The sequence below is a fragment of the Apus apus genome, chromosome 5 (assembly GCF_020740795.1).
Source record: "Apus apus isolate bApuApu2 chromosome 5, bApuApu2.pri.cur, whole genome shotgun sequence".
In the NCBI taxonomy this organism is placed as follows: Eukaryota; Metazoa; Chordata; class Aves; order Apodiformes; family Apodidae; genus Apus; species Apus apus.
The window spans coordinates 58,589,643-58,607,961 of record NC_067286.1 but is presented as its reverse complement, the minus strand read 5'-3'; the positions used below and the strand labels follow the sequence as shown (position 1 = coordinate 58,607,961).

Genomic DNA, 18,319 nt, shown 5'->3' with positions numbered 1-18,319 from the left:
TGTTTCTCACTCTCGACAGCCCCTCCGAACTTCAGCCCACAGCCCCGCCCTCCGTCCTTGCCCTCTTTCCGCACCGCCAGCCGGCGTTTCGCTGACCTCACGTCGGCAAGCCGCGCTGCAGCCCCGAAGGGGAAGACCTCCTGTCAGCACCGCCTCCCTACAGCACCACAGCGCTCTACCCCCAGGACACGAAACGCGGAGACTGTGCTTAGCGCTGCTTTGCAATTGCAACGACGACAGGGCCAAGGACTTCCCCGTGCAGAGCCCACCGGCGGGGCCCCCGGGCGCTCCGGCCGCCGCTCCAGCCTCCTCCCCCGCCGCCACCGGCGAGCCCCGAGCTGCCCAGGCCGGCGGGAGGGGCGGGGGAGGAGACAGGCGAACAGCCACCCGGCTGCGGGGAAGCCGCGGCCGCCCCCCCGCACCGCCCTCCCGCGGGGCGGGGGCAGCGCCTGCGCGGCGGGGCCGGCGCCCGCCGAAAGTTGGGGTCCACGTGGGGCGCGGGGTAGGGCGGGCGCGGGGCACGGCCCGCTCCGCAGACGCTTCGGGAGACCCGCCGCGCTCGGTCGCTGCTCGCCCGCCCTCTCTCGCCATGGCCCCCGCCGAGGTCCTCAGCGGAAAGGCAGTCTCTGCGTACGTACCCTCTCTCCTCACCCCCCCCCCGCCCCGTCCTTCCCGCCCGGCAGGTGTTGCCTCGGGCGACGAAAAGTCCGTGAGGAGCCGGGATGGGAAAGGAAAGCGGTGTGGCCGGCGGGCTGGGGGGTGCCCCGAGGGACCCAGCCCCGCTGGCCGGGGGCGTGGGGCTGTGGGCGGCCTTTGCTCTCTCCCGGCCACCGGGATGAAGCGGTTGAAAGGCACCCGAAAGGTTGTGTTTTTTTCTCCCCCTGTGTTGGGTTTAAAAGCTCACTTCTTCCTGGCTGCAAACGGCCGGGCTTGTGATTAGAGACCTTGAGAAGAACCTCAGGTGCTGTCGCGGCTACGTCGCTCCCCGAACAAGCCAGCCGGGGTGGCTGGCAGGGTCTCGGTGGCAGGGCCAGCCCTGCGGAGCGGCTGGCGAGCCCTCGGCAGCGCCTCGGGTCGGTGCCCGGGCAGGGGGAGCAGCCGGCGGACGGACGGGTGTCTGTGCTGCTGCTGGGATGCTTTGGAAGCGGTGCCTGAGGTAATGGTCTCGGCGTTCCTGCCGTGCGGGCCGCTCCTTTTTAAAGCAGAATAAATCAAACCATGTGTTGGGTAGCGGCAAGGTGAACGTCTGCAGGTGTCCAGCTGTTGGAAAGCTTCCTCAGGCACTGAAGGAAAAAGCTTCCTTCTGCTTTTTAACCCAGCTGGCAAGCCCTGAGTGTATGTGGTCCTGAGTTGTGTCTTTTAGTTTGCTTATTTTTCCTACTGCTGCTGTACGTACAGGTAAGAAATGGTAAAAAAAGCTAAATCGATTTCGCTAACCCTAGGAATGCACAGCAAAGGGTAACACATTGTTGTAATACCCTGTGCACATGGGGTTTGGTGAGGTGGGTTCGTTTGGTATGTACGTCCTACAACCAGGGAATTCAGACAGAAAGTGTGAGTTTGAAATGGTCTAAAGTAATCTCTTGAAAGTTATTAGAGCTGATATTAGATATTGCTGCGTATGACACGTCTATATCCAGCTGACAGTGGAACATTTCTGACAAGTAGGCCTAATGTGTCCTGAGTCTCAATATCCATGATGAAAGGCTGCTGGCATATTTTTTTTACCTGATAATTTTTGGGCCAGTACCACTTAGATATTGCAGTCTCTCAGTCTTGTATGCCTGCTTTCTGCTTTTGGCAGTCTTGAAGCCAGCACTCTCTACATGCTGTATATATGGTCCTGATGGTACTTAGTCATGTGTTTGCTGCAGGTTTCCTTTTTATAGCATAGAAAGTGGGTGCATTAGAAAGGGTGTGGTTAGTAGGTCAAGAGAGGTTCTCCTCCCCCTCTATTCTGCATTGGTGAGGCCGCATCTGGAGTATTGTGTCCAGTTCTGGGCCCCTCAGTTCAAGAAGAACAGGGAACTGCTGGAAAGAGTCCAACGGAGAGCCACAAAGATGATTAAGGGAGTGGAACGTCTCCCTTATGAGGAAAGGCTGAGGGAGCTGGGTCTCTTTAGCTTGGAGAAAAGGAGACTGAGGGGTGACCTCATCAATGTTTACAAATACGTAAGGGGTGAGTGTCAAGAAGATGGAGTTAAGCTTTTTTCAGTGATGACCAGTGATAGGACAAGGAGTAATGGATACAAATTGGAGCATAGGAAGTTTAAGGTGAATATCAGAAAAAACTGTGAGAGTGACAGAGCACTGGAACAGGCTGCCCAGAGAGGTTGTGGAGTCTTCTTCACTGGAGACATTCAAGACCGGCCTGGACGCCTTCCTGTGTGATGTACTCTAGGTGACCCTGCTCTGGCAGGGGGGTTGGACTGGATGATCTTTCGAGGTCCCTTCCAACCCCTAGGATTCTATGATTCTATGATTCTATGAAGTGCCCCTAAGGCATGGTAGATCCTTTCAAGCTGTACATTACTCTAATTTTAGAGTGTCTAGCAACCTGAAAAGATGTTAGATTGAGTACAGTGAATGTGTTTTGGAGGAATTTTGAGCATTCACCTTAAAGTTCTAGCTTCCTTGGTACTGCACATTGCTTGATGTTCTTTTACTTTATAGGTACAGTGATGGCATTTTTTTTATGTATCTGTTTGCTGTCTATTACATTGGAAGCTATTTTCAGAGTTGAGGACCTTTGTGATGTTGTGAAAATATTTGAGAAGAGGCATAAGCTCTTAATAGGAAAAAATAGGAATACATATAGGAAAAAGGAATGCTTAGTTTCCAGCACAGCTCTGAGGTGTTGTCTTCCAAAGGCATCAAATCTTGTCCTAAAGACAACACAAAATGGAAAAATAATTGCAGCTATGTGTGTCCAGTCTAGCAAAACCATTCTGCTCGCTCTACAGGAATGGGCCTTATAAAGTTCTGGTTATTCCTAGTAGAGTGCTTGAAGGAGGAGAAAGGAAATGGTCTATTCACTCTGCAGTACCTGTCCCTTTCTTCCAGACCTTCTAGAGAAGTGCTGGTCCAGAGGATTCTCCTTGTCCAGAGTCTACTGCCGGGCCAAGAGTCTGGCAGCAGAAGCAGGAAACAGGCATGTGGTTTTTCTAGGGATTTTCAACTGAATGGCCTGTTGTGGAAAGGGAGAGTTTCTCACTTGACTTAACTGCAAAGTCTTTTACAGTCAGTTACTGGCTTTTAGGGGATGGGTTATGTTACTTTATCCTTTGATCAATAGAAGTGTTTGTAAGTCAGTCAAATATTAACAGATGAGGTGAATCGACCAAGTAGTGTTAACAGCTACGTAATCCAGAAGTGTGTGTTTTAAATCAAAACTCATAAGTATCGTGAACTTTCTTCTGCCACCAAGTGCCCCTTCCCCAAAGGGAGTGAAAAAATACCTACTCCAGAGTCATGTCAGTTATTTAAACAAAAAATCAGGTACATGGTGGCATTCTTATTTTTGTGAAACATGTTAAGAGAATAAATACTTAGTGTGTGGCAGATAATATACTCACACATAAAAAATATTTTTGTACTGTGAGAGAGCAAGCTTCATTGCTTCTATAAATAAGGAAAACTAGATGAAATAAGGCTAGTTCATACCTAGAAAGTGAACTGTGTGGTCCAGTGCCACCCAGTTCCACTGAGCTGCACCAAATATGAACAAGAATCCCTTGTGGCTGCTGTACAGACACAGAATTAAAAACGTGACCCTGCGCCAGAGGTTAGAAGCTAGGAGAAAACATTGTCTGGTGGACAGCAGGGCCACAGAGCTGTCATCTGTGCACATCAGCACCAGGTTACATGGAAAAGGGGAGTCCTGAGGGAAAGAATGTGTAGGTGACTGCCGTGTCCCCTTCAGGAAAGGAAGAAAATCTTAATACCCTTCTTAGTGAAGACAAATCATTGTAAATAAGGCCTAGAGTATTGGGTGAAGTGCTTGCAGCCCCGTAGAAATGGTTGGAGTCTTTACCTATTTCTGTTCTGTTGTCCTCCAATTAAATCACCTGATAGTTGGGTGTTGTAGCTGTTTTGGGGTACAGACCTGATAGGTGTGGTTGCCATTGCAGCATGGGAAGCTGGTCATGGCAGTTCATAGTATTTTAGCTCACGTTTGAGGTGAACTCTTCTGTGTTAAGTTTTAAAGACAGCTTTATGTGAAACTTAAACTCTGCTGTTCTGTTGGCAGCTGGCCACATTCGAGTAGTTCCTCAAGTACTGCCTATTCCATCCCCTGTGGGTGACTTCTTCAACCGTTTTGTGGTTCTGGAAACGAAAAAGCCTGTGAGAAAGCAAAAGCATCTTCATTTATTTATCTGGCCTGAAAGCACTCAGACCAAGTATTTGAACTGACACAACCAAAAGAGAATATAAACCATGGAAGTGTGAAAGTAGTAGAAAGAAGCAGGTAGTTCTTCTGTGAGGTAATGAGAGTGTTCCAGGATTGCACAGTGGCAGGGCAAGGCACTTGTCAACAGATTCCAGCTCTGTTCTCTAAACAGTGTCTTCCCTCAGCTGGACCCATCAGTTGAATTGCCAGCAGTGCTCAGATAGGCTTTCCCAAGTCATTTCCTATGCCAGTGCCACTCCATTGACACAGCCACTCTTTGACTATCCCCAGGAGAGATTCCTTTCTGTCTCTTCTTTGGAGTGCCAGGAGTGTGTTTTGTGGCACACTTGCATGCAGCCTCTTCACAGAATTTGAAGATAAAGCAGTGTCTTGCTTGCTAAGACATCGTGCTGTGGGGGTTTGGGAAAGGGGAAGCTTGTCTCTCAACACTGCAGTGGTTTGTTTCTCACGGGGGCAACAGAAAGTGAGCAGTGGCAGGGCTGCAGGCTGTAAGGAGCAATGGCTGTAGGGGCAAGGGCTCTGACCAAGATGGTGCAGGACCTGGGGAGAACCATCAGCCTCATACGGCCATTTCTGGAGGGCTGCAGCAAGAGTGTCTCTGATGCATATTTCTGAAATCTGTGATCCAGGCAGCGAGGCCAAACCCTTGGGGCAGCCGTGTGTTGTCACTGAAGGAGGTATTTGCCAGGTCATGCATTTGGCAGTATTTATGTAGACCTTGGGGCCTGTTACAGAAGGGGCAGAAACACAGCCTGGTCTCATGTTCAGTATGCACATGGGTCCCCTCAATCCACAGCCAGCCAAACCGTTGTGTGTACAGAATCCTATAGGTGGTATAGTGGGGTCTGCCTGAGGAAGCAGCTGGCATGGGAGCTGTGCTTCCCTCTCCGTTTACAGCAGAGCTGGAAGAGTGTGGTTTGTCCTTTGCTGTTCTGGGAAATTAACTTGATGAATTGAAATTCAGCTCACTGTTGCAGTCTAGAGGAAGAAAAGCTAACAAGTTCTTTAATCTTTGGATCTGGCTTTTGTGCTGTGTGCTTAGAGCCAAGTGCTGACCTTAACCTGTGTGGACCCTGCACCCTTGTTTGTAGTCTGAATTTGTGGAAGAGCATGTGAGCACAGGAGAGGTCTTAGTGTCAGAGCAAAAGCTTTTGAGAAGTAGCCACCCAGAACTTCAGATTTGTGTTTGAAGACTTAAAAGTGTTTTCACACAGCTAGTAAAATTAAAAAAAAAAAAGGTTGATTTATTAATACGAACGTTTATCTTCATGAAGACCTGAAGTTCACAAGACAGTTTTGTAAATTGTATCACTAAATAGCTTCTGATTTGCAAAGTTTAGTTAGTCATGTATTTTTAAGTCTGCAGAGTCAAACCAAACATTTTGAATTTATTTTTTCCTGAACTTTCTCTCAAACCTTTGCAGCTGTGGCATTGCTGGTAATTAGAGAGCGGTGGTAGTAAACACTAGGTGGCTGTCTAACAAGAGGTTTCTTGATTTAAGTCTCCTAAAGCATCTCAGCGCTGGCAGCAACGTTCTGTGTGTTAGTGCAGGTTACCTTTCTTCTGTAGCTGAGGGGAAGTGAGCTAGTGCTTCGTTACAGAAAATGACAGCAATATGTGAACAGTGATGGTAGCTGGGGGTGAAAGCACGCTGCAGCCCTGCTTCAGAGGACAGAGGGAAACTAGACCCTTGGGTGAGCTTGGTTCTCCACCACTGAGGAGACTGGATTAGAAGTAAAACCCAGACGTGAGACCCTTTCCAGTTGACTGTTCCTTCTGAGGGCTTTACTGCATCATAACTTACAATACGTTTCATGTTTGCTTGCATTTGTTTTGGTTTGCAGGCCACAAACCAGTGCTGTTCCTTCCTTGCTGGAACACTGGAGGCTGTTCTCAGAAACAGCTGCCTCAGAGAGCTGGCCCACAGCACCTGTGCACAAGCTGTGCACAGTGGGTTTCTGGTGCTCCGTGTAATTGTGGTGTTGCTCTGATGGGCCGCTCCTGAGCTCAGGCCCTCTTGTGTCTGCAGCTTTGGATTTGGTGCCTTCCCTAGGGGAAGGAAAGGAAGTCAATGATTTTTCCACTTTTGTCACTGGAGCATGCAGAATTGCTAGGACAAGGCTGATGAGTTCAGAAAATAGTGTCATAGCAAGCCAGTCTTAGTGTCAAGTCGTTTACAGAGGTGATAGCTAAAGGAAGCCTAGGAACTAGTATTTCTTAAGTAAAATTGAAAACAACCTCTTTTACAAAAACTCGTGAAGAGACTTCAAACAGCTTGGCCAGACACAAACACCTATAAATACTCAAAACCTGCTCCTCAGGGACTGCAGAGCTCTGACTGCGTGATGTGGGACGCAGCAGGAGAGGTGCATGATTTGGGACAGAGCAGGAGGCTGTGTGATTCCCCTGAGAGAGGACGTGGAACAGCCTTGGGGCTGCTTCTGGCTGGGCCAGCTGCAAACCATCCCCTGGGATCACTGCTGCTGGGTTGCAGCAGAGCCATGTGCTGCTCCCATTTCCTTTTCTTCTTGCCTCTGGCATTTCTGATTTGGAGCTCATAGTTGCAGCTAATAGTTGGCTTCACTGACTACTTGGCATCCTGGAATTTCTCTATGGCAGGAACTGCAGCCCTTCAGCTGGCATCAGCAATTTACTCTGTCGTTGTACAAATGCTATTTGCAATTTGAATGAACTGGCATCAACAGCACCTCCTCCAGTCTGCAAAGTCTTATTCCTTTTGGGAAATAGGAGACCTTGTGATACTGATATGAAGGTAGATGAGCACAGGGAGATCATCTGTTTTTAAAACATTAGGGTGTTTGGAGCAGGGTAGATTTGCTAAGTGTGATGGTAGCGATTTCTTACGTCTTTGAGAATAGTGGGTGTGATATGGGCTGGAGATCACATGGAGGAAGACAGACCTATCAAGCCTCTAATGTCCTATCAGGTTTGCTTACCTGACTTTTGCCTTTGAGTGACTATCTCCTCCAGGCTCCTCCATAAGATGGGCACAACTGGTCAGTTTTTCTCTCTGAATCTCAACTGCCTCTGGTGAGGAGACAGAGCAGTAGGGCTGGGTCTGCACCCAGGGTTTGGGCAGAGCTTCAAATTCAAAAGAGCACATTGGGCCTGGCACCAGGACCTCTTCCCCACCACCTTCCCTGGTGAAGAATCAAGCACATGGAGCCAGAAAGTGATGAAGAAATTAGAGAGGAATGTGAGGCTTGGGAGGGTGGTGATAGTGGTTTTTGAACTGTCCATGGCTAATTTGTCACTGATTGGTACTCGTTATCTCTAAAGCATTGCATAGTAAAGTGGGTATTAATTGACATCTGAGCTAGATTCATTGTCCTTTACCGGGACAGCATGTGTGACAGTGTTGAGTGATGCCCATGGAAGACAGGTAGATTTGGTAGATATGATGTATGTGGAAAGAAGGTTTGCTTCTGAGCAGGGAGTTGGAAATCCCAGGAATTTCTGTGCCACATTTTGTACTTTTTTTTTTTTTTTACCCTTGTATCCTATGAGATCATGAAGAGGAGGGTGAAGAAGCACAATGTCGACTTAAAAATAAAAGTTTGAATGAAACTCCCAGCGTGTCTTATGACACTTAGTGATTTTTGGAGATTAATCTTACTTGGAGATTGCTGGGACTTGTATACTCAAGGTGTAAGTGTTTACCAGTTTGCCCATCTGTCATCTTTTTAACTCCTGACTTACCACTGTATGAGAATTGAAACCCTTGGTTAATTTCTACCTTGTTTGTTTTTTTCTCTCATCAGACAAGTGAGAGAGAGACTACAGAAGCAAGTTGCTGAGATGAAGGAGAAATATCCAGGCTTCGCACCAGGACTTGCAATTTTGCAGGTATTGTATTCTTTATTGACAGATTTTCTGTGGGTTGTTATTTTTTTCTGGTTTTCTTTTCCATTAGCTTGAAGAACATCTCTACAGAAGATCTGTCTTCAGGTATTTAGAAGGAAGGAGAAAGGTCTTCTATTTAAAATTTTGTAAGAGATGCTTTGATGGAGGGCAACAAACTTCTAACCTTGTAAACTGTCTTCAAAAATTGCTGTCTTGTAGTGCTATCAGAGTTCTTTCTTGTTTGTCATGTGTTCTCTTCAGTCCTGGGTTGTTTCCAAGTCTTTTACAGCCTGTTTGCTCTTTGGCTCTCTGACACTTTTGTAAGCTACCAAACAGTAGCTTGGAGTTCATCTCCTAATACTGATATTCTTGGCGGTCTGTTTTTCAGTTAAGTCAGGACAATTAGCTGATATGTAGCACCCCACACACTATGTGCTCTTTTATTGGCTGGTATCAGGTGTCCTCTGAACTCAAAGACTAAGTCAGTTAATCTGTTTGGGATTTTTTTGTCCTGTAGTCAGGAGTGTCCTCTTTTGCACAATACACTTGGATCTGTTTGCTGACATCTCCTGATGCCTGCTCTCTCTCTCCTTTTCTGCCCTTTATGAAGCATACCTTTTCCTAAACCCAGCAGCCTTTAAAGGGGAGAGAGCCCCTTTGTCTCACCCCAGGGAAGAAGAACCAGTTCACGCTGGGTGATCAGGTGATGCAGCATCCCTGGAGCTTGTAATCTCTGTGAGAACCAGGGATAGCTCCCAAGTACCAGGGAACAGGGTTTCAAAAGTTTGCTTATCAGCTTTTCCTTATTTATTCCTCGTTTTCTTGTGGGTACAAGGAGTATGACCTTTAACAAAATATACTGGAATGTTATAAGCAGTCTTCTGAATAGCAGTTGTGCCCAATACTGCCAAAAACTACAGGCATTCGTTCCACTTGCTGCTTTCTCTTTGTGCATCACTTTATTCTTCTGTTGGTTTTATTTTGGCAGTAAAATTCTCAAGGTACAAAAAAGCAGTGGAAGAAATTTCTGCATCAAGTCACATGTATGTGCATAAAATTAAGATTCCTGGGTATCAAGAGAGGCCCAACTTTTCTGAAAGCCTTAATCAGATAATTGGATGTTATCAGCACGTGCTGATCTTGTTAATTAAGTAGAGATTTAGCTTTCTCAGATGAGATGGCAGGCAGGTATCTTCTGCTTTGGAGAGTGCTGTGTTTGAAAGGTTTTTCAACAGCTGTAAATAGTGTTTATGCAGGAGATTAAACAATGTATCTTTAGCTGCCCCTTACTTGAAAGAAAACTTTCCTGTTAGCTCCAGCTACGTATAACTTCTATCAGGATGTTTTACAGTTATCAAGAATAACTCTGTGGCCTCAGTGTAGTCTGGGACTGAGTCTCTGCAGTGTGACTCAACTCTCTTTTCAACCTTAGGTTGGAAATCGGGATGATTCGAACCTCTACATTCATATGAAGCTGAAGGCTGCTGCTGAGGTAATGCCCAAACTCTTAATATTTCATTTTTACCCTCCTACAGTAGGTGAAATCTGGATATGAAAAAACAGATGCAAAGCAAATAGTTTTTTTCTAACCTTTGCCTGTATTGGAGAAGCCATTGTTGACTTGAATTCCTTGTTATAAGGAACTGGTATGGAACTGACACTTAGCCAAGTGGGGTAGTGGTAACAACAGCAAAAGTTGGTGTCACTTTTTGTGTTATCAGTTCCCAGGTTGCATGTATCTGAAGTGCTGATGCTCTGTCTTTCCTGACCTCTGGTCATGCACTTATCTTCCTTGAATGCCTTGTACCTGCAGTTGCCTTGAATCTGTCACAGCAGGGCTGGGAATGTAGCTGAGTCCCTGTTTTTCTAGGTGATAGCTGGTGTCTTCTCTCCTGGCACGTAAAGGCAGCATGCTGTCCAGTAGAAATGCTGTTCATGTCAAAAGGTGAATGGGACAAATGAAATCTGGATCAAACTAAGAAGGCAAAGGACTAATCTTGCATCTTCTCTTCCACTAGTATTATTTCCAAATAATAGGACTGTAGCCACAGGAACAGGAGATAGGCCTGGGAAATGTGACAGAATGTAGTTCAGGATCGAGAGAATAGCCAGATCCATCTCTGATACCAGTTTATAAAACAGATAATTTCTGGGTATTCTCATTTGCAGATTGGGATCAGTGCCAATCACATCAAACTGCCAAACACAGCAACAGAAGCTGATGTAAGTAATACAGCCAATAATGAAAAAAAACATGGTTTTGAGCTCTAGAGATAAGCTTATATTTGCCCTCTCTTTTTATAAAAGAAGATTGCTTGCCTGTAGACATTAACTCATGAAGCAAGAACTGGAACCTGCTGAGATTTTTTTATTTTTAAAAGAAAACTAAGGCACTACAATGTAAAATGTAGAGACTTTAACAGGTATTTTTCTAAAAATGCAAAATGTGAGTCACTTACACTCTTGGATAGGAAAAATAAATGTATTATATGTGTCTGTTAATCCACATAGGATTGTGTTTTTTCCTTCCCATCAGTCATATTTCAGTTTATCGGCCATGAGGTTTTTGGTCTTTACTTGTAGGTCCTCAAGTGCATTGCCTCTCTGAATGGAGACCCTGCAGTTCATGGCTTTATAGTGCAGCTGCCACTTGACTCTGATAAACCCATCAATACAGAAAAAATAACCAATGCTGTTGCACCTGAGAAGGATGTAGATGGGTAACTGACTTCACCTGTGGAGAGCAGGACAGCTACTCCAGAAGTCCCTTTTTTTCCCCTTTTGAATGGTGATCATGAACCTGGGAAACTTATTTGGTCTTTATTCTTTCAAAATACAGCTTAAGTAGCATCAATGCTGGGAAGCTCTCTAGAGGGGACCTCGGAGACTGCTTTATTCCCTGTACACCAAAGGGATGTATGGAACTTATCAGGCAAACAGGTAAGGAGGTTACCATCCATTATTTATGAGTGCAGTAGTTTTCAATAAGAGGAGAAATTATGCACCTTTCAAGGCTGTGCTTCACATTGAAATTTTTTTATAAGATGCCACATTTCATGTCAACCTTTTCAGAGAGGAAAAGAGCTAGTTTTGAAGTGGTCTTTCCTTCCTGCCTCCCAACTCCAATTCCCTATCACACACAACCCAGACAAAAATCATATCCTTAAGTACCAGAGCCAGACTTGAACTGAACAAAGGACTCCAGAGCTGAGTTAGTTTGTACTAGAATACACAACAACCCCTATTTTTTACTTTCTCCTTTCTGTGGTGCAGGTGTCCAGGTTGCAGGGAAAAGAGCTGTAGTGGTTGGTCGCAGTAAGATTGTTGGTGCTCCCATGCATGACCTGCTGCTCTGGAATCACGCAACGGTGACCACTTGCCATTCAAAGACCTCAACACTAGCTGAGGAGGTAAGGACAGGAAGGCTGTAGTTACCTCCTTCAAACCAGTGCTGCCTCCTCTACCTTGCTACTTGGTGTATTGCTACTAAGTCCTTTGGTCTGGCTTGTCTTTCAAAAGTTTTTCTGAAACAGGTTCCCAGTCTTGGAATGGGAATATAACCGTTGGATGGTTGTGTAAAGAATTATGCTGGAATAGGATCCTGAGTATTTTTTGCCTTAATTAGAGGCTTTTAATTATAACACTGAAAGTATTCTTTTTGTTTTCTTTGGGCAACTGCTGAGAATTTTATCATCCCTTCCTGGCCTGTGGCCTGCAAGACAGTAAAAGTTTGTTTTTTTCCAAAAATGTCAGGTGGTCTTTTGCTTTAATGGCTGGGAAACACTAGACCAAATGCTTTTTTCCAGCTCTTTTTTTTTTCCCCAGTCTGTTTTCAGTGACTGGGAGTTGGTACCATTTTCCTCTTTAGCAGTGAAAGTGACAGAAATAGTGTGTTGCTGTGCTGCCACATACTTGGATTTCATAGAGCAATCAGCGCTGCCAGGCTCTGTAGGCAAGTATTACAGCTGAAAAGAGAGTAGGTGTATTTGAATATAACTCACAAGGAAGATCAGAAACACTGCAATGCTTCATGCTGTTAAGTTGCCGTTCAATAAGACTGTCATTAGGTTGATTAACAATTGAAGTGCTAATTCTTAGTGAAATCTTAAAAACAGTTTATCTCCCTTGAAGATTAAAAGAAAAAAATCAAAGGTTTATCAGCTTCCTTAGCAAGCATTAATGAAGCAATGCAAGAACTGACAATGAGCTTGAATCAGAAGCTCTAGTACCAGCTTTGTGCCCAGCTCTGTGAAATTTACTGAGTACTGTCTGAACAATTATTAGTGCTGATTTACAATCAGCTTTCCATGGAGTTGCATATTACACAGTCCCAGACTTAAAACCCAACAGACAACTCACCCACAAGTGAATTGCTGCTTAGAGTTTTGTGCAGGGGTTGTTCTTGGCTGCTGACTGATGAGCACTGGGTATATTTCTAGCATTGAAAAGAGCAGCTGAATATGCAGGGATATTTGAAGGGAGGAAGAGAAGAATATGCAGAAGGCTTTTATTTATCTAAAAGCAGTCTGTGTGATCCGCTTGGGAATCGTGGAGGAGTTCAAAGGAGGTTGTGAAGTGTTGACTAGCAACAGTGCAGGGTAGGAGTATGAATATAGGCCATAATTTCTGGCTGCAAGAATTTGTGCTTGCCAAGGAACTGCTTAGCTACCTTTAACTGCTGACAATGCCCTTCCATCCCTCTGATGGCTATGGGTGAGCACACAGTTTTACGGCAATTGAAGCTGATCCTGCATTTTTCCAATGCTGATACGATACAGAGTTGTTTATTTGACTTTTCTTACAGGTTGGTAAAGCTGATATCCTGGTGGTTGCAGCTGGCAAAGCTGAAATGGTAAAAGGTGAATGGATCAAACCTGGTGCAATCGTAATAGACTGTGGAATTAACCATGTGCCAGGTGCGTGGGTAATATATAAAGAGAGAGAATGTGCTTATTTGTATATAAATGCAGTTGCTATGTAAGTACATGGATACTGTTTCCTTGGTGTTTCTAGTCAATGTGGGTTTCTTTCTTTTTTAAGTCTGACTTGGCTAATGATGGCAACCTCTGAAGATGCCAGAACAAAAAAGGCTGGTCTGAAGTACTGTCCTAAAGCAGATCAGTGGCAGTTTTGTTTCTGCCTTCAATGATGCTGATGATCAGAGGAAAGAGGAGGCCTAGGAAATATTACAACACAATATCCATGGAACTTGCTGCAACTTCATAGGGAAGTCTTGCTGCTGTGGTCACTTGGGAGAATGCAGCTTTGCTGTCATTACTTTGCAGTTAGATCTGATCAAGCTGTTCTGTCTGAATTGCAGAAGTCTCTTAAACTTCTTTGAATCACGACATTAATTTCTTGGGCTTGAGTGGCTGTTGTCTTGAAACAAAGCCACTCTGCAAGAGTATTGGTGACAGTGGTTCTGGCACAGAATAAAGTGCTTGAGCATAATGGTTTTTAGAGTAGAGTTTCACTTAGCTACTCCTTCCTTATAAAGGAGGAACAGACAGTCTGGCAATTTCTGTTTTCATCTCATTTTAAATCCAAATTACTGATATTGAATGATATAGAAAATTAGTCACCATGCAACTCTCTCTGTGCTACACCCACAAGGCTTTTAAAAGGTAGTTTTCATAATTAATCAGTCATTTTGTTGCCATTATTTAATGGAACGCAAAGAAATTTCTGTTCAGGAGTCTTACTCCTCAAAGGTGACACTGAGTTGCATTTAAAAACATTAGTTCTCTGTCTAATTAAAATTTAAGTCATCTGCTGTTGCTATTTGTTGCTTGATGTATTTGTACCAAGCTACCCAAACTTAGGCAATTTGCCAAACCCAACAGGGCCACTGCTGGTTTGCATGAAGCAGAATGTCTTTGAGTCCCCCCCACTAACATGTTGCAAATAAAACTACCATTGTGTTTCTGACATATTACGGTGTCACCTTTTCTTTTCCAGGCCTGATGTGAACTCCATCTCTGAGGACACATCCCTGTTTCTTGGCAATTAGTTTGCTTCAGGCATTGCTCTGAGATCTGAGCTTCTTGCCCAGCCTAGCCAGCATTCCATGGCAGCACACTGCATGGTGTTGTGAGACTCAGTCATCAGGCTTGACAGAGTGCCATGGAAATTGTCAGATTTCAAAATGATGGATGCCATGGACTTTTCTGTGGCTTTGTGAAGCTGCTGAGTTCTCCTACTTCTTTCTTCCCTCCTGCTAGGTTGCAAAAAAGCTTTCAGATGAATCTTCTGGGAAATCAGTGCCAGAATTGTGGGAATTGCAGTGCTATAGAAGGAGTGGCTGCTAGCTTGCCAGCTTCACCAGCTACATCACTGTACAGATAGAGTATTGCTGCTAGTTACGATGGTGCTTTGAACGTGGTGGGGAGAGAAACAGCACAGTTGCCATACATCTTACTATAGCTGTAAGTGCACCCAGCTGGGTGCCTCCTAGATCTAGATGTGAGTTGCAGCTGGAGGACATGGCAACCTGTGGATATGCCTAGATTTTGCAAGTTGAGATGCCCTGTACAGGCAGATCCCAATATGATCTGGCATATCAGGACACTAACTTCATGCAAGCTTGGCAAGTTGAAGTTAAAAAAAGCAGTTGCCACATTGTGCTGTGCAAGTGCTGCATTGTGCTTTTGAATGGGTGGTGACCTCTACACTCCCAAAACTGCCAGTTTTAAGGCTAGAATAGGCAGTTCAGGCAAATCTGGCTTTTGGTTCATCTGTACTACGGCTAAACAGAATTTACTCCAGGTCTTCAGGTGGATAGAGAGAGAGAGAGGAAGAGAGGATCTCCTGAAATCTCTTATTAGAACAGACAAGTGTGTCTTACTCCCTTTCCAGACGAGTTTGTATTTGTCTTTTGCTCCCTGCTGCTGCAGTTGGAGGGCTAGTTCAGCAAATATTCTGAATGCTTTTTTCCAGACCTGTAGAAATTGCTCTGCTACAGGAAGGGAGAGCAGTGCAGGCCAGAGGATATTCCCAGAGATGGCATAGTCTCTGGAGTGCCCTCTCCCAAGTCCTGACAGAGTAAGCAACCCCATTCAGAGACTTCCTCTGCTGTGGCATTTTGCAGCCCTAGTCAACAAATAACCTTGAGCAGTGGGGTATGAGAGCAGCAAAGGGGAATCAGCCCCTGTGGGTCTCGGTGTAATGCTCTTCAAACACCAGATAAGCTACAAAGATATAGAAAGCCCTGACTTTTGTATCAAGCTGTTTGTATCTGTTTGAATCAGGCTGGCATCACAGGCCAGATTGTGTTGGATCCCTCAGGAAACACCATTCCTGGTGGTGTTTCCAGGGAAAGAAGCAGACTGCAAGCACATGGCCTCAAGTTTTATAGATGAGGGTCATGTATGATCTCATGTGTTTGCAGTCATATATTCACCAGAAACGTTACAGTTGCATGTACATGGGCACAAGTTTGTTTGGAAGTCATTTGGATATTCCCAGCCCTTGTCTGGCAAAAGTAGGACTGTGAATTATCTCTGGTCCAGAAGCTGTACTCAGGCTGTCTCTCATGCAGCTGTCTCTGGAGATGGATGGAGATCATTGTATGTTCACTCCGTATGTGTAGGCATGTCCTTCACTTTGATCTCAAAGTCCTTGGATGCTCACCCTCTCTCGTGTTCCAGCTGGCTAGAGCACCTACTGGACCAAAGAAGGCATAGGCACTGGGAACGGCTTTCGTGTCATAGAATCAGAATCACAGAATGGTTTGGGTTGGAAGGGACCTTAAAGGTCGTCTAGATACAACCTACTTTTGTGGACAAGGACACCTCCCACTAGACCAGGTTACTCAAAGCCCTGTCCAGCCTGGCCTTGAACACTTCCAGGGAGGGGGCAACGATACTCTCTGTAGCTAGTTCAAGTTTTTTTTAAAAGTGGGATGATGAACACTGAGAAGGTGAAATTATGGAGAGAAGTTGAAAGTGTTGTATGTGGGCTAAGCTAATTGAATAGCTGCTAAGTTGTGCACAGCAGTGCTTGGTGTGAGGTGCAGAGGCAGGGACTGGGGGTTGGTTTGGCATGTGCTCATCACTGTGTCTGAGTAACAGATTAGGCTTGTTTGTGTTTGGAGTGCCTAATTCATCCCTTGTTTTCTTCCTTCTTGGGCCTGGAGTCTTCCTGGCCAGGGTGGCTGGTAAGCCTGCTTGGCATTGTTGAAAGAGAATACAATTGTGTTATTTGCCTTTTGCAATCTTAATTCAATGGGGCTCTAGCCTGAGAGGCCAGATTGGTCTGCAGTTCAGGCAGCAAAGCTGACGGAGGCTGTAGGAACACTTTCTGACAGCTGTGATGTTGTTCAAGCTTTGAACTTTAGGGAAAAGAAGTGTTGCTTAAAACACAAACACAGCAAAACATCCAAGCTGCTAATTGGCAGTAACAATACAGCTAGAAATTAGTGTTGGCAGGAGCTGCTTTTATTCCCTCTGCAGTTTACCATCATCAGCTGTTTGGGAATTTGGTTTCTCTTCCCCTCCACCCCCTTGCAAAATGCATGTAAAAGTTATTGTGTTCTGTTTATTCATACACTTATTGTATGCAATGCAATATTTCAATGTAATAACACTAAAATCTATCTTCAGGTTTTTCATACTGCTTAAAAGTTCCCTAACATCCTCATATCTGAAATGAGGATCTGCCACTCTGGGAGAAGGTTAAGTTGGCCTTTTCTTTGTATGCTGTGTCTATAATAATCGAGTTCCTTAGGTGACTGTGTTAGTTGACTAAGGCATTTTGTCTCTTTCTCTCTTTATGAGTGAACTTAAAGGTCACCACTGGAAAAGAAAAAGTGATATATCTGCTTCTGAATTGTCAGGTCATACAATGCAGCAGGATATAGCAACTTTTTCATGGAGAGAAAGGAGATTATTGGAGCTCTCTTAAGCTACCTGTGGGGTTTGTCTTGACAGGACTCTGATCTCTGTGAACTGCAGTAGTTGCTGGTCCAATGTTAGAATGACAGTGAGTAACTGAAAAGCTCAGTGCTTTCTGTCTTCCGGTTCTCTAAAGGCAGGTGATTTTATCCAACAGTAAGGCAAAGATTTCCTCCAAAATGGAACAGAGCAAATGTAAACCTGGATTTTTGGAACAAGTCAACCATGTTTTTTCTGTCGCTTCTTCTAGACCATTGGTTTAAATCTCCTTCAGGTTGGCAGCTGTCCTAATCCTTCAGAGCAATACAGGAGGAGTTGTGGGAGGATGGTTCAGGTGATATGTCTATTGTGTGCCCTATTTGTGTTTAATTATTGCACAGACATGAGACTTGATATGTGCTTTAGTCCCTCTGCATTTGTTTTGGAGTCATCTTCAGGTTGTCCTGTGGGCCACATTCCACTGAGAAAATACTAAGATCCTCAAGGAAAGGGAGATCTATCTAATGGTGCTTAATGAGAAGATATGCTGCATGAGCTGTTGACACTCTCTGAGCAAAGTATGATGATAACATCTTCATCTTGTAGTGTTTTTTTAACTTTTTCTCTTTCTTTACAGGTTCCTGAGTACCCACCTGTTTGTTTTTTTTACTCTTAACAGAGGGAAGGGCTTCAGCCAGTGCTGCCTTCTCTGGTATTTTGCTGAAATGTGATGTGTAACATACTTTTTCCTTAAATCTCCAGACAGCACAAAGGCCAGTGGAAAAAGAGTTGTAGGAGATGTAGCATACAGCACAGCAAAGGAAAAAGCTTCCTACATCACCCCAGTTCCTGGTGGTGTTGGGCCTATGACTGTGGCCATGTTGATGCAGGTACGTGGGCAGACCGTGAGGCTGCTCATCATCTCCTTTAAATTTGCCTTTGGGGTATGTTGCAGCTGACCATTGGCACACTGCCAAAGCAACTGGTAGTCTTCTCATCAGGATTTCCAGCTTCTAGTCCAAACAATTTGGATTCTGTTAACTGAGGAAGAAGATAGGCCTGAAGGAAGTGTCAGGACAGAGCTCTCAAAACAGTGAGAAGCAGGCTTGCCTTACAAAGCTCTGGCTGCAGTCTAGAACTATTTGTAGGGTAATTGAATCAAAATGAGGAAAC

At 44.9% G+C, this 18,319-nt stretch overlaps 1 protein-coding gene across 1 annotated transcript in view; it reads left to right on the top strand.

Annotated features, from left to right (window-relative positions):
- The first annotated feature begins 377 nt into the window (after positions 1-377).
- The window catches only part of MTHFD1 (methylenetetrahydrofolate dehydrogenase, cyclohydrolase and formyltetrahydrofolate synthetase 1), a 42,971-nt gene continuing 25,029 nt past the window's right edge, over positions 378-18,319 (top strand). Inside the window, exons 1-9 of the mRNA XM_051622597.1 lie at positions 378-630; positions 8,195-8,279; positions 9,709-9,768; positions 10,446-10,499; positions 10,860-10,996; positions 11,116-11,216; positions 11,550-11,686; positions 13,081-13,192; positions 17,909-18,036. Of these exons, the coding sequence (XP_051478557.1) occupies positions 590-630; positions 8,195-8,279; positions 9,709-9,768; positions 10,446-10,499; positions 10,860-10,996; positions 11,116-11,216; positions 11,550-11,686; positions 13,081-13,192; positions 17,909-18,036 (855 nt within the window). The 5' untranslated portion in view covers positions 378-589. The remainder of the gene's footprint in view (positions 631-8,194; positions 8,280-9,708; positions 9,769-10,445; positions 10,500-10,859; positions 10,997-11,115; positions 11,217-11,549; positions 11,687-13,080; positions 13,193-17,908; positions 18,037-18,319) is intronic.